Genomic DNA, 23,243 nt, shown 5'->3' with positions numbered 1-23,243 from the left:
AGCTGTGGCCTCACCAGTGCTGAGTACAGGGGCAGAATCACTTCCTTGGACCTGCTGGCGACGCTGTTCCTGATACAGGCCAGGATGCCATTGGCCTTCTTGGCCACCTGGGCACACTGCTGACTCATGTTCAGCTTCCTGTCAATCCAAACTCCAAGGTCCCTTTCTGTCTGGCTGCTCTCCAACCACTCTGTCCCCAGCCTGGAGCTCCCCATGGGGTTGTTGTGGCCAAAGTGCAGGACCTGGCACTTGGCCTTGTTGAACCTCATCCCATTGGAATCAGCCCAACTCTCCAGTCTGTCCAGGTCCCTCTGCAGAGCCCTCCTGCCTTCCAGCTGATCGACACTCCCCCCCAGCTTGCTGTTGTCTGTGAATTTGCTAATTGTGGACTCAATCCCCTCATCTAAATCATCAATGAAGATACTAAACAGAACTGGGCCCAACACTGATCCCTGGGGGACACTACAGCTCCCAGTTGGATCAGCACCGTTCACCACCACTCTCTGGAACCTCCAGACAGTTCCTAACCCAGGTCCTTTCAGAGCCACAGACTGACAGCTTTTCCAGGAGAAGCTTTTCAGGATGGCTTCTTTGAACATGCTACTGCTACACAGCAAAGCTCTTGCTGTAGAGCACATTTCTGCCCCTACTTAATATCTGGACTCAGAAAAAGGTCCAGCATCTTGTGGCCCCACAACATCAGATTTCTTAGAACACATCCAAGCTTGGACTGTTAAGGAGAAGCACAAGCATCTGTCTTCCCTAGTCCATTGCTATAACCTCCTGCTCTGGGGGGAACAAAGAAGCATTGAGGTGTGACAACACCTCCACCCCTTCTAAGGTCCCCTCTCAGCTTCAAGTAGAGGTTAAAGTAGAGGTTCCCCAACCCCAGAATGAAGCCATGTAGTGATGGTCTTACCCATGGGACACAATGGCCATGGGAGCATCTACATCCATAGGTGTGAGCCAGCTGGGGCTGAGGCAAAAAGGGGAATTCTTATATTTATAAAAATAATTATGAAGTTGTACTATTTGGTTTCTTTCTCATGATACCTTGTAAGGCCACTGCTTTAACTGGCTGTTATAATGCTGACACTTTTGAGGCACTAAGTGAGTCAGTTTTATGCCACAGTCTACCCTTGGCTGGAGTTCCTCCTGATTTTTACCACTTCTGACCTGCTGAGGGCTTGGCAGAGCTGGTATTAAGGGAAAGACAATTATTCTCCAATAATTTCTGCTAACTCACCACAGCTCTTCACTTACTCATATTTTATAAGGTCAAGAAACCCACACCATTAAAAACTTAAACTATCTTCAAAAACACTTAAAAATACTCTGGTTCTTCAAGCTATTTAATTGAAGAAGTGTTAACAAGGTGGCTCTGTACCAACAGGAGGAGCTGATCAGCCTTTCAGTCCTTCTGTACACCCTGGATTTCATCTGCTGCCATTTCTTGTTATCTGCTGCTGTGTTATTTAGATTAGAGACTTTGAGAAGAGTTCTGCCTTTCCCAACAGCACAGCAAGTACTATTTTGGTATCTGAGAAACACATAATTACAATAAATGTTATAGATGCTTTCAAGGTTGTGTTTTTATAGAGCAGTTCTGTCCCAGATGCTTCATTTTGGGTGATCATAATCCAAAACTTGCACTTATCTTGATATTTTGAGACAAAAAAGAAGCCTCATTATATCCTTATTTTCACTATCATGGTATGTTTGTACTAATAGAATCTCACAGTAGGTGTTCCTCATGTACCATATTTCATGAGTCATTTTAACAGCTGATATGGTACTGACAAAATTCACAAATAAAGAATAAGTGTTCGTTTTTGCCCCAAAATTCCACTGGAGAAGGTTGGTTTGATCTAAATTCAGCATTTCCTTACAGAAACTCTGTAAGGAAAATGAAAGTAATTTGAAGATTAATTCACTTTCCAGTTACTGGATTTCAAATCTTAAATTTTAAAATAAGGTGTATCTGTTTTATAGTGAGAGCTATGGCCTTCCTTTAAATTATAAAGACAGGAAAATTAAGAGCTCATACAACTGAATATCTGAGCTAAGAGGACACAGACCTCCCTCTAAAACCTCTGGCTGCAGAAAGAAGCCTGAACTTATTTCCTAAAAATTGAACTTGGGAAACCAAACAACACTTCCACACCAAAGTGTGGTGGAATTCTAATAAATACAAGAATATTTCCATGGACCTCAGCATAGGAGCAGGAAGTGAATGGGAACTGAGGGCATTCTGTGAAGACTGTAAGGAGCTGGAAGACCCAGACCAGTGTTTCCTTACAAAAAAACTCATTCTTTGGGAGTAGTAGGACTGAACTGCACAACATGGAGGAGAAAATATTATTTGTGGACATCAGTGGAGAGTTTCCTTCAGTGGATTCAACATTTTACCTTAAATTTGTGCCAAACTTAAATATATACTTTCTATGATTTTAGTTTTCTTTTGAAGCAAACAATACAGATTTCTCACTTCTGGCAGAAGTGTTGAGGACTGAGGCAAGAGCCTTGCAGCAGGAAGATGTGGAAAACCTCACAGCCCCACAGGAATGGGGTGCACACAGTTAAAAAGCCTCACGTTTGGGATTCAAAGAGCAGAAGGAAATGGCTGTACTGAGGCTTTTCACCAAAGCCACATCTGCCTGTCCTGGGCACTGCTCCACCTTGGAGGACTGCAGAGCTGGTGGTGACACCAGTAATGGGCTCTGTTTTGGCCTTGCTGCATGGCATTGTTGGAACATGCCTGTCATTTATTATTTTACACCAGGCAGCATTTCACATTAGCACTCATTTTGGAGGAGATGAAAAGCAAATAAATAGTATCTTTCATCACTACGTTTTTTTCACCCATCCTAAGGCAAAACAGTGAGGCCACATTTCCAGCACCACAACCTTCACTCAGAGGGCTTGCAAAAAAAATTGCAAACATGCATTTTAATACTAGACTGCATAAAAACACAAGTAATTTTAAAATGCATTTGATAAAATTTTAAGAATTAAAAAACAAACCAACCTTTTTTTGTGGTTCTTGACTCAATGAATGCTCATTTAGCCTTTACATAATGTGACCTATTTAGCCAAATTCCACTGTCTTTACATGGGGACAATTGAAGGCCACAGCATCAGCATCCAAAGCAACTCTTGTTTGGAGCATCCCACCAAAAAACAACTAGAGGTGATATTTCATTCACTGAATTCTTAATTTCTGGCAATAAACCTTGATTGAATTAACTAGTTTAGCAACTGAAACCAGTTTTCTTTTGACATTTGTATCTTTTTCTAATTCCTTCTGTTAATTTATTATTTGTGATATCACAGATGGGGAAGTTTAGCTGTGTGCTGTTCAAACCTTTCTGCTTGTTTTAGGACATAGGGAGGAAACTCCATAAATAATGCTTTGGGCTTTTTTCTCTTTTTTTCTTTTTGAAAGAAAAGCTGAGCAGTTTTGATATGAAAACACAATACAGCTGAAAGAAAATTAATCTAAGAATCACACTGGCACACAATGTTCCTTAGAAGAAGCCTTTACCCTTAATGTCTCCAAAAACACCAAATAGGAAATAATTTCATTTTCCCACGCAATTTATTGTTGCTAATTATTATTAAGTAAAAATAAATATAGCACATCAAATCTTCAAGGTTGTGTTACAGCAGTAAACACATCCCAGCTGAGTTTCCTGCTTTCATGTAATGCTTTGATTGCCTTGATGAGTGACTTTTCCCCCATATGATATCTGCACAACTCCCACTGCCACAGCACCGACTGCCAACTCCCCATTCAAACCCCCTTACAATAGAAGGATTTTGAGCCTTCAGAGCATCCCTTTTATGGTAAAACCTTACTGAAAGAGCCAGTCACAGAGGGCTAAGTCCCATTGTGGTCATACCTTGAGGTCCCTGTGCACGATGCCCATTCTGTGCAGGTAGTAGACAGCATCCAGGACCTGTCGGATCAGGGTGCTGGCATCCTTCTCAGTGTAGAAGCCTTTCTCAACGATGCGGTCAAAAAGCTCTCCCCCAGACACCCTGGAACACACGATGGGATGCCAAAGTGTGAGGGAATGCTTTGTAATGTGCTTTCTTTCTCATGAAAGGATGGTCAAGACCATGCAGGAGCCACAGGCAGTCCAAGCACACGTCCCTCTGGAGCTCTGAGGCTTTCCTACTGTCCCAACAAGCATTTGGTTTTGGTTTCTTCACAATTCAAGGACTGATCACTGCCTCAGACACCAGGAGAGTAGCAAAGTAAAGACATAACTAAACCAGAAATAGTTAAAGACTCACAAGAACTTTGTTGCAAGACAAACCTCTCTGAGGGCACAGCGCTCTGAGGTACAACAGCCGTTCCAGCAGAAGTGCACAAATAGTGCTCTGAGTTTGTCACCCTCAGGACTCGTTACCCTGGCTCGGTGCTACTGCTCCAGATTCAACTAACCTCTCTGCTGGCTTGCTCAGAAGTGAGCTGAGCTTGTGTCTCTGGCCTCACCTTTTATTGGCCTCCTAATCCTGCTCATGCGCAGTTGGGGCCCGCCCTAATCAGGCACAGGTGGGTTTAACACAAGCTCATGCCCACTCCCTGGTAATTAGTGGCACCTGGTTGCCTCATTGCCTCATTTCACTACAAGAACTTGAAGATGGAAATCACAATTTTACTCTGGCAAGAGCCAGGGAAGCAGGTGCCAGTTTCCATGCTGTCTCACCCTAGTGAACAGCTGGATTTGGTCTGCCTGTCCCACTGAAGCTGGAAAGCTCCCTACTAGTGTCATAGAACCATAGAATAGGTTGGGTTGAAAGGGACCTTTAAGATCATCCAGTTCCAATTCCCTTGCAGGGACAGGGACAACTTCCACTAGATCACGTTGCTTAAAGCTCCATCCAACTGATCCTTGAAGACTTCGAGGGATGGTGCATCCACAACTTTCCTGGGCCACATGTGCCAGTGTCTCACCAAGGTCATTGTAAAGAATTTCTTCCTAGTATCTATCTATATTTCTTCCTAGTATCTATCCTAGTATCTCATCTAAATCTCTCATCTTCCAGCTTGAACCCATTCCCCCTCATCCTATAACTACACACACCTGTAAGTCCCTCTCCAGCTTTCTTGCATTGAGAACAGCCATGAGGAAAAAGAACTGGGTGTCTTGGTTGATGAGAAGCTCAAGGTGAGCCAGCAATGTGTTCTTGCAGCCCAGAAAGCCAACTGTACTCTGGGCTGAATCAAAAGAAGTGTGGCCAGCAGGTCAAGAGAGGTGATTCTCATCCTCTATTCTGGTGTGACCAGAATGTGCCCAGTTCTGGAGCCTCCAACACAAGAAGGGAAGGGGGTTCTTGAAGCAGAGGGCTACCAAGATGATCAGAGGGCTGGAGCATCTCTCCTGTGAAGACAGGCTGAGAAAGTTGGGGTTGTTCAGCCCAGAGAAGGCTCCAGGGAGATCTTGGAGCAGCTTTCCAGTGCCTGAAGCAGGCCTACAAGAAAGCTGCAGAGGGACTTTTTGTAAGGGCACGTGGCCATATGACTGGATAATGGCTTTAAACTGGAAGAGGTTAGGTTTAGGTTAGACATTAGGAAAAATTCTTCAGTGTGAACACGGTGACACTGCCACAGGCTGCCCAGGGAAGCTGTAGCTGCCCTGTCCCTGTGTTCAAGGCCAGGTTGGATGGGGCTTGGAGAAACCTGGTGTAGTGGGAGGTGTCCCTGCCCTTGCTGAGTGGAACTGGATGATCTTTAAAGTCCCTTCTAACCCAAACCATTCAGAGATTCTATGATTCCTGTGGCCCCTTCAGGGACTGGAAGGTAGCTGTAAGGTCTCCTTCAAGTTTCTTCTTCTCCAGGATGAGCAACTCCAACTCTCTCAGCCCAAACGAGCCCTTGGAGCCCACTTTTCACTCCACTGACCTGAGGTTTGCCCTTGGAGGAAGTCTCATTCTCCTTTGGCCTTCAGTGAGTGAAATGCATATGGTAGGTACTGCCAGTACCTATAGACTTTCAGTCTGTTAAAGGACTCTAAGTCTCTGGAAATTAGAAATGCTCTCAGAGGCCCCCACCTTTACCCATCTACCTTTATCAGCAGCCACAAACTCTTCAGGCAGAGCACAGCCTCAGCCCAGCACTGGCTGCAGATGGTTATTGATGATGAGGCACTGATTATCAGAACAATTAATCACCAGATGCTGACAGAGATGGGGAAAGGATTCCACAACTCGAAGAGGAAAGAAAATAAAACCTTGACATACCACTAGTTAATGTCTGCTATATTACGCTTTTCCTCTGCTCTGCTAGAAATGAGAAGATCAGAACCCAATCTTAAATAAAGAATGGACACATTAAAACTCCCTGGAGAAATGTTTGGGGCAAGAAAAGAGGAAAGAAATGTCTGAGTAATTGAAATAATAAAACTGTCAGCAAAAAAACCTACCCTACAAGGCTAAATAAAAGATTTCCATTTTAACAAGCAAAAGCTATTAAAAAAATGTATGTGATGTTTTTTTCAGCAAGTCGCACCACTTAGCATATCATAAATAGCACAGCAAAACTTTCTTTAAAAACAAACCTAATAAAAGGGAAATAATAAATGATTGCAGCCATTAAATACATCTGGAGTAGGGGCTTGCCATTATGGGAACACTAGGTAATTCAGACACAGCCACTCCAAGCAATAATCTGCCTGAATAATGCCATGAAGTCACTTCCTAGGGAATTTGGAGCCTGAATAGAAGAGAGGGCTTCTGCTGAAAATGAGCACAGCTTCACAACTGAAAAGCAATCTAGGGATTAAAAAAAAATACCCCAGATAATCTCCCTATTAAGCATTAGGAAAACAAACCAAACAGTTTGATAAAATTATCGGTGATCAGCCCCAAACTCTGTGGTAGAGGCAAAGTTCATCCAGGGACTGGAGTCTGGAAGACCTCATGCCACGCCAGAAGCCCTGGGGCATTGCTGGATGGGTGGGGGATAAGGAAAAGCCCCCTGGTACCATATGGAATTAGGGAGCCCGTGGTTGATAGCACAGTGGGATAAGAGCCATGGGTGGGCAGAAGCTGCACCAGAACCTGCTCTGAGAGGACACCCTGACCAATGAACAGAAAAATTTCAATGAAAACTCTTTCTTGCCCTGTTTCTCACAACAGGAGTTGCAGTCCCCATATAGATGTGTATATATAGTATACATCTGCATACATGCAGAGGGTGCATGGACACACTCCTTCAAGCCCCTCTCAGCCCTAGAACCCTTTGCCCACCTCATCCTGTGCCTTACCAAGGCAGAACAGGCACATCTCTGCCCAGCCAGTTGCTGAAGGCAGATACAGTTTTATTAAATCTGGCTCCTATTAGCTGACTGCCTTTTTATATTTCCCCTGCAGCCCTTTTGTTTCCTGTGGATTGATTGCACTGAAAATTGAGCCCACACAGTAATTAGTGTGACTGAATTCAGCACATTTCCCCATGAAAATGCACTGCATGCTGTTTTGCAATTTCTTACAGTAACTTTTGTTATATTCAAGAGATGAATTGCTTTATTCCATACTGATTTACATCATCTGCTTTCCTGCACAAGGACATTCAACATTTGCAGGGAGCATACTTCCACAAATTTTTTTTATGACAACAACAGAATTTCCCTCCATGCCAGTTCACTCCTCATACCCCTAAAGCCTCAGTCTTTAATTGAAAGTTTTTCTTAGTCAAGCTTAGCCCAGTGGATCTACTGTACCAAGGCTCAATCTGCTTATAATTTTATTTCAATGCATAGAAAATATTTGTAACCTCTTAAATGATGTATTGCAAGCCAGAGCTCAATCCAAGGACTCGGAGCAGCTGGTAAGTTTGCAGCCACTTTCTTATTCAGATTAATTACAGCCCAGCTACCTGCTGAGAATCAAGGGATCCCTGCTCCTATTTATTCCTGGGGTCACTCCACATTATGGAACACAGGATTTACATTACATATTTGCACTCACCTAGGAATCTCCCAGCTGTGGGCATTGTCAAGGCTGGGTTCACCTTCCAGGGCTGCTCTGCAAATCAGCACCCAAAGCCATGACTACTTTCCATATGGAGCTTATGGTCCATATGGCTTTTCTCCTCCAAAACAGGGTTAACTCACCCAAAACATGATTGAAAATGCTGCTCCCTGTATGGTGCCTGAGATCTGGCAGAAGTCAATGCTGTTCCAGAAGCAAACCAGCAAGGGCAGCTGTGGGAGAGCATTTGAGCTCTAACTCATGGTGGAGACATGGTCTGTCTGTCTCAATCCCAACCCCCTTTTTGGCATCTTGCTCTGAACAGACCTGGGCACTCAAAAAATGCTCCTGCAATTTGTTTGTTCCAGTCTTTATTATTCTGGGATAATTCCCTTTTTTGTTTTTTAATGGCAGCACCAGCTTTGCCCTCTCTATGGCAATTCTGAGCAGTGCACAGAAGGCAGAGTTGAAACTGCAGGGAGTAAGAGGAGAATTAGGTCTTTGTCTTAAAGAAATTTAAAACAGAACAGAAAGAGAGGGTGGGAGGAATTTTTGATTAGTGGAAGAAGACTGCTCCTTGCTCCTGGCTTGCAGCTGGCACTGGCTCATGGTGCTGGGCACTCTGTTCATAATATCAAGCACAAGGAACCTTTTTCCCCTGCTGATTTTGATCTGGGTTCCTTGCAAAAAAAAAAAAAAAAAGATCAAAGAAGGTGTAGCCAAGTTACCTGGGAAGCATTTCACCCTGGGAACAGCTCAAGTGTCATGCTGTGATCTAGAGTATATTTAGCCCTGCCCAGGGCCTCAGAGCTGTACAAAAATCACCAAAGTAGCTGCAGATGCACCTTATTCTGCATGAACAACTGCTGGGACCCCCTGTGAGATGTGCTGCTCCAGCCCTTGCTCCCTGCTTGGCCACCAAGCAGTGGCCCTGCCCTGGTTCACCAAATGGTGTGGAGAAAGCCCAGTGCTTGGAGAAGGAGTGAAGCTGGGTGTCCACATCACACAGGGACAGCATCAACATTTGGCTTGCCTGGCTCTAGGAATATGGGAATCACTTTCAAAACAATGCCCAGAAGATTCACTTAGTTAAAAATGAAAAAAAACAACCCTAAGCAAGCTACAAAATAAAACAGAAATGTAAACATGAATACTTTTCACTTCCATATCTTTTACCTGATGCTATGTGCCTACAGAATCATAGAATGGTTTGAGTTGGAAGGGACCTTAAAGATCACCTGGTTCCAAACCCTCTGCAAGGACAGGGACACCTCCCACCCAACCAGGTTGCTCCAGGCCCCATCCAACCTCACCTTGAACACTTCCAGGGATGGGGCATCCACAGCTTCCCTGGGCAACCTGTGCCAGTGTCTCAACATTCTCACTATAAATAATTTCTTCCTAATATCTAATCTAACTCTACCTTCTATCAGATTGAAACCATCACCCCTCATCCTATCACTACATGACCTTGTGAAAGTCTGTCTCCAGCTTTCTTGCAGCTTTTTCCCCTTTAGTTCAAGTTGCAAACCTTCAACACGAGGAAGGCCAGAATAAACATTTTTTTTCCATTTTTTCATTGCATGCAAGAGAGAATCAGACTTCCCCCAAAGAAACAACCAGGATGTACAGCAATGTCCTTTTCCACAAGCCCTACCCTGCTGAGAGCAATATCTTCCCATCAAACCCCATTATGAAGAGAGCCAGCAGGACACAGCTTGACCATATGAAACCAGAGGCATTATCTGCAGTGTCAGCAAGGAGACACAGACTGCACTGGGGTTCCAGGTTTTCCTGAGATAAAATGTTATGGATGCAGTGTTTCATTAAGGAAAATTCATGTATCAGTGATGCAGATGATGCAAATATTTCGGAGGATCTATCCTGGTGCATTGTAAGAGTTTGTAGGAAACTCCTACAGTGCTCTGGTCTAGGGTCAGCTATGCAGAGTTTGTCAGCTCTAATGATGATGAACATGGAAACAGAGACAGATGTTAAAAATAGAATTTGTGTATATTCTTATATTTGTTTTTTTCCCCATGGCTGGATTTGGAAATCTTGCTTCTTGTTTGATCCCCATTTGGTGTTTAAATACAGATCCAAACCTCCAGCACAGGCTGCCACACTGAGTGTCTTGGTTGAGAACAGGTTTCAAAAACCTTCCAAAATTCCAGTGCTTTGGTGTACACAGATGAGGAACCCCACTTTCTGGGCTCTGTGTGTGCACACTGTTGGCTGGACACCCTGCCCAGAGACTGGGAGACATTAAAATCCTCATTAGAGGCAAAGGTGAGGATGCTGAAACAATGTCCTAATACCTACCAGGGCTCTGAGTCTTTGTCACTACACAACTCCTCTATTTCTGTTATTTCTAATGAATAGATATAACTTGGGAGAGATGAGGAGACATTTCAGCATTAGTATTACACATTTACTTTATATTAATCCATTTAATTGTAAAGTTAATGAGGAAAGAGACAAACTGGCAAATAAAAAGAAAACAGCCCCTGATGCAAGGAAGGAAAAAGGACTTGATCAACCTTTTTCTGAAGGAACTGATTTCTTTGCAGCACCATCAGGAAAACCCAATGTGAAAAGTTCCAAAGAAATGCTTTGCTCAAAGATGAGCACCAAATAAAATCTCTTTCATAATTTAAGACTTCTAAACTCATAAACAAAGAGCCAGTGTCTGGGTTTCTGATGGTTTGTGTGAAACCTGCACCCATGCATTGCACATCATCCTAAGGTACCTGCCAGGCCACCACTGCAGGGGGTTGCTGGCAGGGGACATGCCTACTTCTGTTAGACTTCAGGTAAAAAAACAAAATACATGAATAAAAGAACAAATCAATGCTTTCATGAAAAAGATGTTATTCATCTGTTGACATGAAGTATTTATGTTACCCTTTTTTTCTCTTGCTGGTACCATCTGTGTGTACAGATAAATCCTCTAATTTATTCACCCCCCCTCGTTATCAAGTCTAGCAACCTTTCTGCTTGTTTTAGGAGCTTGAAAAATAACACCCTTTGAAATACCACTTTGGCTTCCTTGCCATTTGGCAAAATGTTGATGTTTTTCTTTTCTGTATCCTTTGGAGTACAGGCTGAAATTGCTCTGGATTGTTTACTGCTTGACAGCTTAATTGCTTTTTATCAAAAGTCTTATTGATGAACCCATCAGCAGTAGATTTACACAAAGAATCCCACTGAAGCCCTTCAGAGCCAGGAAGCTTCTCCCTCCAGAAGCACTTGAAGTTCAGCTGATGCTTCACTGCAGCCCAAGCCAGGATCCAGAGGACAAATCATTAAATTGCCCATTAATTGCCCATTAAATGACCCAGGCTGGGTCAGAAACACCAGGAAGGCAGAGACATCCCCAAGGACTCATTAACACTTTAAACCTTCAGCTTAGGGATGCCTAACAAAAAGAGGGCTGATTGCAGGAATTTGGACCATTCCAGGCCAAGATTAAAAATAGGTAAAATACAAGCATTACCCTACAGCTGAGAACAGCTCATTGGTCAGAAGTTACACATTCACAGTTTCCTACAATATAAATCAGAAAAAGCACAAAGCTCATCCCTGGGGCACGAAGGTGGAAGTGGGAGGTGAGATAAGGAAGACTGAAGGGACTGGTCCTGGGAAGTTCAGGCTTTGAGTATGAGCTTTCTCTAATGAAGAAATTATTATTAATACAAATATTTACATTTTAAAAATTATTTTCTTTTTAATGGTGGGCTTTGCTGTTTGGCTTTAAACTTCCTCTGCATTGTGAAAATGCATGAGAACCAGAAAGGAAACCTGTGCAGCTCAGTGTTTGAAAGGAAAGAGAAATTGGCTGCTCCTGTCTCATTGTTCAAACAGCCTAGCACATAAAAAGAAAATGAGTGAAGAGATTAATAGATCTCAGACCCTGCAAGGAATATTATGATTATTTAAACTGACCTTTTTCAAATATAACTATATGATTAAAATTCTCATTCTACCAATAATCTAAGGTGCTAATCAGGGAGGGACAGATACTGCTGCAGAAATACTGTGTGTTCTGCAGAGACCTGCACTATTCAGTACAGATCTCAGAAAGCTGTACTGGCTTTCTCATTTGCAACACATCATGAAGTATCCAGCCTGAATGAGGCAAGAACTTCCCTTGGTATTGTAGCTTTAAATCACCTACCTTAAAGTCTGACTGCAACATAAGCTCCAGTGCCACCAAAGAAAGGACACAGGATTAATTTTGCCTTACTTTTCTAGAGTACAAGTGTGTGTCCATGTGGTAGAGAGGGTGTTGCACCATCTCCTTTCATAGTGTTCAAGGCAACATTGCTGGAGGATTGATTCTGAGGGGCTAATGGTTCCCCAGCCCTTCATCACCAGTGGGCTGCCCCCTATTCTGAGGGGTTTTCAAAAAGTTTGGGCAAAAATGATGTGGTCATCTCTCAGTAGCAAACTGAGCAAAACAAAATGTGGGTTTTTTAACTGCATAAAAAGTTGCATATGACATTTACTGAGCAGCTGTAGTGAGGCTGTGCTTTGGAGAACAGACTTCTGTTTCCTCTGGGACAAGACCATCAAGTCTCTGGAAAGCTCAGCTCAGAGCTGCAATGTAGTTTGGCAGTTCAAATCTTTGGAGACAAGATTTTCCTTCTCAGAATCCTTACTGCAGAACTCTTTTGAGGTCCATGATTTTTCATGGTCCATGATACTGCCTTGTTTTATTCAAAATTTTATTCCATATACAAATACTAAACATTGTTTTCAAAATTCCCCCTGGTTCCATCAGCAGGAAGAAGTGTGACAGCACTAACAGCACCCAAATGACAAAGGACCTCAGGTTTTTAAGTCTCTTGTGACTAAACCTTACTCTTTCATGTCAGCCCTTCAAATGCCACCACCCCACTTACCTCTATCTGTGCTTGTCCCCCCAAGCAGCAGTGAGGGGGAGACCTCAGACCTGCCAGCTCCAGCAATGCTCCATCACTACTTAGGAGGAACATAGCTGCAGTAAAGCAACTTCCAATCAAATCTTAAGGAATACTGCAGCAAATTTTCATATCCCTAGTGTTCTGCTGAGCTCTACAAACACCACGATATGCAGAAAATGGGCACATCTTTTTTTCCCAGTCTGCTGAGCTTCTAGTTTGATTGGCACCTCCAGAGGAGCCAAGGAATCATCTGGTGTTAACAGACTGATCACACTCAAGTGTGCTCCTTGACATTTAAAAAAAAAAAAAACTATGGAAGGTGATGAAACATTGGCACAGGTTGCCCAGAAAGGTAATAGATGCCCCATCTCTGGAAACATTCAAGGTCAGGTTGGATGGAGCTCTGAGCAACCTGACCTACTTGAAGATGTCCCTGCTCACTGCAGGGGGGTTGGGCTGGATGGCTTTTAAAGGTCTGTTCCAACCCAACCCATTCCATGATTCTATGATTCAGACATACATGTTGGCTATTCAGTTAACATTTCTTCATGGCTTTGCATTAAATGAAAAGGCAAAGTTGAAGCTCAGCAACGTTGACTTTCACCTGTGAATCCTTTTCAGCACATGTGAATTGGTGCATACAATGGTTTCACCACACGTTTCAATGTGGAAAAAAAAAGATATATGCTTAAAATTACAATAAAATACAAACAGTATGCACTGAATAACTCAGAAGTTTAGTTTTAAAGAAGCAATTACTCCCTTACTTATTAATTTCCTTATATGAGATGTTAGTAAATGAGCCCAATCACTCTTGTTCATTGTGTATATATATATATATATATATACACACACATGAGATTCTGTTGCTTCAGCCTTTCTCCCTTTACTTCTAGAAAACAGAAAAATAGAGCTCTGTAGACAAATCACCACACAAAATATGTTTTCCAGTGTCTGAGGACTGGAATCATGTGTATCCCAACTACTGTCACATTCCTCCAGCTTTCCGTAACATAAGCGGAGAGTAAAAATCTGGAGGAGATCCCTCACCTGACAGCAATTTAAAAGTAGGTCATGTTTCAGCACTAACAGTTTGGGTTTGTTTTCCTTTTGACTTGTTTTCCAATGGAAACCAAGCTCGATGTCCTGCCAGCATTAACTAGGAAGAACAGACCTAAAAATAATGAGAACTGATGTCACTGAAAACGGATACCGTAAGTTACGCAACGTCGGGTAAACAATTCTGAAATACAAGATGAATGCAGCACTAAGAATTGTCCTAAATATCAGAAAGGACCACAGAAAAGTATAGCAAAGTCACTCTCAGCTGGACCACAAAAAGCTCAGCTTTTCTGTGAATAACACTTAATTAAAAATTGCTTTTGTCTGCATATTCCTTTTTCTGAGCCTTCTTTCCACGTGATTTCTTGCAAGCAAGTTTGCAGGCAGATGGCATTGTGGAAACAGTCAATGACACAGGGCAATACTTGTCTCTGAAGAGCTCTGAATCAACTTGTATCATCTGTACCTCACAGGAATTCTATTATTTTTCTAGCTTTTCTATAGGTTGTACAATATATACAGGCTTTGGATTTTCCCTCTGTACTGTATGAATGCAACAAAAATTTATTTTGAACCATAGGAAGAAATGCAATCAACTGGTCAAGATATGTTGTTATAAAAATCAGCTTGTCGAAGCACTGGGTAGATACAATACATTGGAAGAAAAATATTAAAACCAAAAAGATCAATTTAACTTTAAATGATATAAATATCTTGTTTTATCAGACTATTATACATTTCTAAACTCATGAATGTGGTCTTCAACTTTTGAGAAAGTGTGAAGAAACTGCAGAGAACTGGGAAACACAAGGTTCTACTTGTTTATAATGAAGTATTTCTTAAAAAATCTGCAAGGAACTGAAGTAAATACAAGAAAAAAAATTTATGGTACATGAATGATTTTAGGCCATACAATATCTATAAAAGTTTGGAAATAAATGTTTGACTTATCAAGGACAATTTTCTGAAATGCTCTGCAGCCATGAAAAAGCAAACAGAAGGTCTGAGACAAAACGGAGTAAAAAGGAGGAAATAATTTGTCCCCCTAAACATCCCTGGTGCCCTCACACCTTCAACACTTCTGACAGAGTTAATCTCACCCAGTTTTGCAGTTCTACAGAACAAGCATCTGTATGAGAGCTACCACCCTCATCTCCTTCAGCCAGCACAAGGAAGGAGGCACTTCTAGGGTGTGATACTGCTAAGAGCAGGGTGTCAGGGACAGAAATGTCAATTTCTGTGTTCATTTGGACAAATCCCACTGTGATGACCTTTAAGGAGAGAGTCTTGAAGATGCTTTGGTCAAAAGTATAGTCATACAGAAGAGATGACAGAGGAGATGGAGTAGTGCTCTACAAAATCCTGAAAAGGATGGAACATGGAAAAGGGAAATACAAAGAATTATTTCACAGAAATGGGCAACTGTATGGAATTAGGAGGTGGCAGATTTAACATGAAAACATTTGTCATCTGAGGAGCGGTCCTGGAACAGCTGAATCTTCAGCATGACCCAAAAGAATGGCACTCATAGTCTTACATTTGTGCTCATCGAATTATTTATTGAATAATTCACTCAACTCCAGTCCGAATGTGCATATCTACATTAGGTGAGTCTTTTGATTCACTCACTTAAGATCAAATATGACAGACTCATAGATTTTAAAGCCAGTGTAATAATCTAGTCTGACCCAAGACAAAACAAAGTCTGTACAATTTCTGCTTCAGATCTTTAGTTCCTGGATGAACAAAAAACTATCATTTAGCAGCATAGCCAGGCTTGACTTAGAAGATGCCACTAATCCCTTGTCTACTTTGTCCAGTGGTTAATTACATGCATTGACTAATTACATGGAGGTTTTTTCCACTGATGATTTTTGATGTCCTGTCATCAGATCCCTGCCAACACTGTCTGCAGACTTTTCAGCACCATTAAAACACCCTTACTCTTTTCAGGTTGTGCTAACTTCATTTTTCTTGTTTCAGTCTGATGTTTCTGAGAAAAGTGATATTCAGCAGCTACCTTCACAGCCTCTTTGAAGAGATAACCAGAAACTGAGCACATGTACATCGATGCTCACTGCCATTCTCCCTTTGGAAACTTTAGTTGCTATGTTGAGTATCCTCACATCTGCATCAGTAATGATTTGGCCATTCTTGACAGCATATGGACCACTGCCAAGCACCTATATTTCAGTATTGAACCAAATGAAACCTAAAAAGAATATGGAGTCTCCAATATGGAGTCATCACTCTCTTCTGAACATCATTTGTTCACTCTGCTACATTTCAGAATGTTTATTTCACTGCTGTTCAATCAAAATATTCCCACTGACTGATGTAGACAGACATCAAGCTGAAGTCTTTCAGCTCGGGTGCAGTCTCAGCTAAATAAAACTTACGTGACTGTTTCAAGCAATATTGTATCTTTATATCATTAGCCAGCAAATTCAGCTTCATCTGGAGCTGCAATGGCTCTTGTAATGTCATTGAAAGAACCAGAAGGAAGAGGAATTGAATTTGCAGACCTGAGGATTGCATGCAAATCAATTCATCTCTTGCCCAGTCACCTCTGAAGAGGGGAGAGTGGACACAGGACACGGTGAGTGAGGATGCATGGCCCACACAAACAGATCAAAGCTGCTAAAAGCAGTTTTTGGCAAACACAAAGGCCTAAATCCCACTGCTCCAACTGCACTGCACACTCTGCTGTGTTCCACCAGAGACTTTCCTCTCGTTGACCCAAATTCATTGCAATTTTTCACATTACCCATTCTTTTCCAGCTCTGTGCAGGAAGCCTGCAAGTGGATGTGATTTGTGATGCTGCTCATGCACTGCTGAGGGGCCAAGAGCAGCACTGCCCACAAAAGCCTTGTGTTTATTTGCAGATCCCCAGCTGCCTTCCTCCATTAGCAACAGATAATTTCCAAGCTGCCCCCTTTGCACAGATAAGGCACGGCAGGGCCCAGAAGGACCCACTGATTTATTGTGGTTTTCTCTCAGGGCCTTTAGAGAAGATAAATGGTATACAAGAGGCATTTTCTTAAAGAAAAAAAAAAAGGCACCTCGTCCAAATTCCTAATATTGCCCCCCCAAAAACCCCAGAGGTTGGGCATGTGAACCATCAAATCTCATGTGATTCATGCTCTTCAACTACCATTGGATGAGCTCCTCAAGGAGATGCTGTTCATGTCATCCCTGTGAGAGATGGGAGGAATGAGGCATCACCAGCAGCCAATGAAGCAACCAGGCTTCTTTGGCCAGCAGACAAGAGTCCAAAAATGCATGAAAACCATGAGTGAAACCAGAGAGGACAGAAAGGATGATCTTGCTAGGAGGAACCCCCTCTCCTTGCTCAGTCCATCCTGGTAGCCCAGCACTAAACCCACTTGCCACAGACACAGATTTACAAGTTCCTTTGTGTGCAACAGCTGAATTTACTGGGTTTTGAAAGAATAAAACCACCCTTCCTGGAGGGATGATATAGTAGGAGAAGAGTACACAAAAGAGAAAGTTTCCAGAATGTCCTACATAAAACTGTGCCCTGGGGCTTATTTTTGTAATTCTTCAATTATTGCCTTACTGGTGGCTGATTTAGTCCAGGCCATTGAGATGTTTCTAATGGAAATCATCAATTCATCAAGGAGACAACTTCCAAGAATCTAATCACACAGATGAAAACAGACACATGCTCATGCTAATAATGAAGACTTCAGCAAAAGATGGAAGATTTTGTGTCTATTATTTTTAAAGGTTTATTTGCTCCTGTGTCTTAACAAACTGGGCTGGCTGACTGCCAGGCATTCTGGTTTTCACTGGGACTATCCCATGGCTTTGGGAGAGATTTTAAATACCCACTTATACATTATTGCTCCTAGCCTGCTGTCTATTCTAACATTTCACTCAGTTTCCTTGTCACAGAAAATCAGCCTCCTGCTATTTCTATGTTAATCAACACAAGTTGTTCCACATTAATTTTATCTTCAAGACGAAGAGCAAATCGATGCCAACAACCAAATCCTTACAGTTCATGTTCAATGTTTTAGGAGTCTGTGTTACCACCACTGTGCCTCTTCCTGTAATATCTTTCAACAGGTGAAATAGTGACAAACTGTAAAAGCTGATGTTTGAAACCAGCAAAGCTGAAACTGATACAACAAACAACCAAACTTATTTGGAGAAAAACTGAGGAAAGCTCAACCAGGTTCTCTCAGATGCTGTAATCGGTGGGAGCTCCCTCCCAAAAAGCTCGGTACAGCCCAGTTCAGAGATTTATCTCACATGAACACCTGGGTCACCCTCTCAGTTGGTGTTGGAAAAGGGCACAGTGGTGTTCCTGTCCATCCCACCCCACACCACTATGAACATCTCCTTCCCACCCCAAAGGCAGCTCCTGGGAAGCACCACCCCAAAGCAAGGTGATGAAAGAGTAAGGACACAGTCCTCATTTCCCTCAAGCCTTCAGAGCATCCAACAGGATTATCCTGAAGCCTCAAAGAGAACTTGCTGCCTCCTACTGTCTGCCTTGCCCCGTGCACAGCTCTTCCTTGAGCTCCTGGGGACTGTAAAGAACATAATTCCCCTATGTTCCATATTTCATACTTAAACAGCCCTATAAAATCCCATTCATGAGCAAGCCCCGAGCAATAGAAAAAAAATAACAAGCTGTAAAACTGCACCAGCTTCAGATTACAGCCATCAAACTGCTCCTCTTAGCTCAGCCCTCCTGCTCTTGGAGGAGCCCAGGGCTCCTGGTGACCCCAGGAGTCTGTGTTCTGCTGGGCACCCTGGCCACAGGGGAGGTATAAGACAGCACCCCACTTTTGAAGGATGTAAAGGGTTGTGCTGCTTGGTGCAATGTTGAGCTGTCACTGTCACAGCTCAGTACATCCCCCAGGGACTCCTTGGCATTACCATTTAAACACTATCTACTTAATTTGGCCATTAGAGCATCTGAGGAGGTCCTGGGCATCCCTGCTGACAAATTCACATGACCTCTTCATTTCATGGATTCTGTGGTGACTTAAACATATCTTTTTAATTCTCATTTTACATTTTATAGGGATACACTTATGTTCCAATCCTGGCTCCTCAGCGTGTACTTCATGGTATAAACACAGTTATGTGAAAATTAAAATCAAAATTTCCTCCTCCATCCCAAGCCAAACATAATGATGAGATTAAACCCAAACAATAAGCTAGCAACTATACCCTTCCCTGTGCTCCTAGGCTGTGTGATTTATACACTAATAACACCAGGGACTTTAGAAAACAGCCAGATACCTAGGGGGTTCTTTTGCTAACATAGTAGGCCAAGCACACTGCAAAAACTCATAGACAAAAATGAAATGCAGCCTTTAGCTGCAGGACTCACAAGCCCTGCACAGAGATCTGAGCATCCTGCATTCAGTGATAGCATCTGCCAAGCAATGGCCAAATTCCAAGTAGGACAAACCCAGACATGCCAGTGGTCCTGCACTGATGACAACAGAGGAAGATTTCATTCAAAACTGCTTAATTTTAGGGCATGAAAACAAAGCCAGAGCACAGCCAGTGTGACCAGCAGTGACTCCAATATTAAGAAGGACGTGGCAAGGTAGTGATAAAATCTGTGTAGCAGAGTAATTACCATGAAGTTACTTTTATTCTGACACAGATAAAATCTACAAGAAACATATCTATAGTAGCTACTCCAGGCATAGTCCAGTGCAGATGAGGTCTGAGTATCAGAGTCAGAAGACAAATGCTCTCAGCTGAAGAATGCTTCTATTTTATGCCTTCTGTGTGCATAGAACACAGAGCTTTTGTAAGATCCCTGCTTTTGTTTCCTCCCAGCACCTTGGAGCCTGACACTGATGGATGGTTTTAGGGCAAAACTAGATGTGCAACTGGTTACCTGCAAAGAGGGATTCTTAGACTGAAATGGGATTAAAACTCAGTGTTCTCTATCCAGAGAATGCCACGGAGGCACTGAGCATTCAAGTCAGTGAATGTTGTGCTGTTCTGAAGGAAGAGACCAAAGAATAGGGATAAAAGGGTAAAAACCCACAGACCTCACTGGCAATCTTTGTTTGCCTGCACATCAATCAAAATGTCACTAACACCAGACATGGCAAAGAAATTACTATTATTGCAGTTATGACACCTGGTACAATACAAGTGCTACCACACAAACCCATAATTCTCCCCAGGACCCTCATGCCAGCAGTCAGGGGGATGTGAGACATGAAGCATCATCCCAGACCCCTGCAAACACCAAGGCAAGGGCATCAGCTCAGGGGAGCTGCATTTCATCTTCATTCTGCCACTGATCTCCCCTGCAACCTTAGGCAAGTCACTGAAGGATCAATCTAAAAAGGGACATAGGTCCCTGGAGGGGAAATTGAGCACTGATGATCAAAGACATGTTTGAACAACCCAGGTACTGCTGTTGCCACCAGGTCAAGAGTTGTCATGCAGCCAAATGCCAGCAGCAAAGCCCCAAGAGCATGGGGCACAAATTCTGCTTCCTTCTCCAGCTGGAGTAGAGGAGAGGGGGATTCAAGCCAACAGTTATGGCTCTTGGAAAATGCCCTGAACCACAGGGTGTTTTCCCTGCTTCTTTCTGAAAATGTTCCACCTCTCAGAAAGAACTGAGACTTCCTCAGTGCCACATCACTTACTCAGCACTGTGACTGCCTTACTGATGCTGATGTCATGGAGCAGTAACAGGGTTCATTAAAATGGACCCTTAACATTTGTAGGGAGCCAGATCAATCCCTTTAAGAAATACATTTGTCCTGTCAGGTTTTTAGTAGATGCTAGTGTTAGCCCATGCTGTCTACAAGTAACTGAAAAATCATCAGGCCAGGTTTGGTCTTCAGGAGAGAGAGTGTGTCCACCTCTCCCCCAGGCAATCCAGGTGTATTTAGGCAGTGGAAGAAGCCATTGACTTCAGCTGCCTGTTACAGACCAGTATGGAAAACACACTCATCCTGATGACTTACAAAATGCTTTTTGACATCCCTTAAATAATGAGTTATAACCAGGTATGAACACCCAAAGCCACTGCTGGAAATGCTTTCCTGTTCTTGCTGTGTTATTTATGCTGCTTCGGTTGCAAGAACTCAGCTCCCTGGTTCAGATCCTCAGTTCAGCACCAGGACTGACCCATCTCAGTGCCACAGATGTCTGTTTTCTATTCGGCTCTGGTATTCCCTGTGCAATATTAAAATGTCATCAATTCAGTTTAACAGGCCAAGTAAAGGCCTTAGTCAACCATTTAACAGCTAAGTAAAACATATGGTGAATGTATATCAGGCCAGGGACTGCATTAAAAGTTTAAGGGTTCAATTAAGAGGGATCTTGCTGCTGTGTTCTCAGGAGGTCAGGGAAACAGAAATTCTCAATATTTACCCCCCCTGTAGCTGTTAAACACCAGGCCTAAATAACCTTGTTAAACCATGTTTTTTGTTACAATTCTATTCCAGTACATTAAAAGCACCTTTGTGTCATACTCAGTTAAAAGAAACCATATTTATTGAGAAAATGCAGCAGATATTTTTATGATTTTTTTTTAATAATTACTGTGCTGCAATGTTCTGCCTGAAGTGCCCACATGCACTGAGGCTGGGAGTGCCCAACCCTCCAGCAAGGCAATGCCTCATATCCCAGTGCTCCAGAGCCTGGAAGCTCAGACACAAAAACAGATGACTTAACCTGCACAGTTGACCAAAGCCCTCTTTGAAGATGCAAAACCAAGCTGTATTATTACAATTTTTTCTACAGTTTGGCTTCCTTAGGACATGGTCACCCAGCAGACAGAACATGTTAATGAAGTAACACTTCCTGCACACAACAGTGTCACCAGATCCAAGCAGCTAGTGACAATATAGCGGATTGACAATATTGCTGTAGATCAATAGACATCTCCTAAAACACTTCAGCTTGCAAGAACAGACATCCCTGCTCCCTAAGGCCTGGTACAGGAGATTCCCAGGTGTTGGGTCTCAGGCGATCAGATGTGTCCATCACAAAACCATGGTGTGTGCAGACACCACGACAAACCTGACCCAGAGATGTGGAAGGGGCAATGACATTGTAGCTGCAACACAGGTGCTGGTTCCCCCTGGGACCTGCAGCTTTCTGCAGCATCCCTCTTGATCCCTCAGCAGCACAAGCAGGACATCAGACTGAAAGGGAATACACAGAGAGTGTGCAAAAAAACAGCAGCTCCTTGGAGGAGCAGCTGGATCACAAGCCTGGGCTTGCTCCAGAGACAGACGGCACAACAATAGTCATGATTATTGTTGCTGTCGTTATTTATAGGAACAAAAATGTAGATCATTTAGAAGCTCAGAGTGAGCTGCCAAACTAGATAAGGCAGCTGAACCCACTGCCTAAAACTCAGACACGTTTTAGGATATTCCTTCCTGCAGCAGCAGATGCAAACCCTGCAGGGAAGCAGCTCTGGGGCAGGAGGATGCAGCTCTGCTGGCACCTGCTCCACCTGGGTACACGAGCCATCAACCAAGGCAAGATGACAAATTTCAATATTCATACTGAAAAAAACAGTGAGATGCTGAGGTCTGAACCACTGCAGACAACAGGGATTTTCTCCCCTGACTGCAAACAGGCTTTGAATTTGCCCTGAAGGTCCTCAAGCAACAGATGGGACATCAGATAAAGATGTGATCCCACAGACACTCTGTGAAGGACCCCAGCTGCAGGGAAAAATTACTGCATCCACCAAAAAAAAAAAAAAATACACAAGTGATTTCATCAGGTTCTAATCCAGTGAGTGGGATATCACAGGGTGCCCAGGTCTCCTCTCTGCCATGCTGCTCTCCCCCTTTCACTCCCATGAAGGCCTCCTCCTTCTGGCCTCTCCTGGTTTAGAGTACTGATGATGCTCAGAGTTTTATCTCACAACTCTGCTTCTGTACTGGGCTCCAGCTCTGCTCCTATCTCACTGATTTTGGGAAGTCACCTTGCATCCTGCCCTCATCACCCCACCTGGGAAACACCCATCCCACCTCCTCCTGCCCTGGATCACAAAGTGCCACAGCACTTGTAAGGGACACAACACTGAAACTGAGAGCTGGGAAGAATTAATTTATTTATTTTCTCTAACTTGGTACAACTAAATCCTAACATTAAAATTTTTTCAAACAAAATCTGTACTGAGAGCAGATCACGGGGCACAGTGCAAAAGCAGCCAGTGATTCAGACATTAATGCTTTTTATTAAAAAAATAAAACGCTGCAATGAATGCCTCAGAGTCTACAAATTATCCTCAC

At 42.9% G+C, this 23,243-nt stretch overlaps 1 protein-coding gene across 2 annotated transcripts in view; it reads right to left on the bottom strand.

Moving 5' to 3' along the window:
• CAMK1D (calcium/calmodulin dependent protein kinase ID) overlaps positions 1–23,243 on the bottom strand; it is a 228,202-nt gene that overhangs the window by 46,538 nt on the left and 158,421 nt on the right. For both annotated transcript variants that reach the window (XM_030466180.1, XM_030466169.1), the window contains exon 4: positions 3,903–4,041. In XM_030466180.1, coding sequence (XP_030322040.1) covers positions 3,903–4,041 — 139 coding nt within the window. The remainder of the gene's footprint in view (positions 1–3,902; positions 4,042–23,243) is intronic.

Source organism: Calypte anna, chromosome 1 (genome assembly GCF_003957555.1).
Source record: "Calypte anna isolate BGI_N300 chromosome 1, bCalAnn1_v1.p, whole genome shotgun sequence".
In the NCBI taxonomy this organism is placed as follows: Eukaryota; Metazoa; Chordata; class Aves; order Apodiformes; family Trochilidae; genus Calypte; species Calypte anna.
This window is presented reverse-complemented; position numbering and strand designations above follow the sequence as displayed.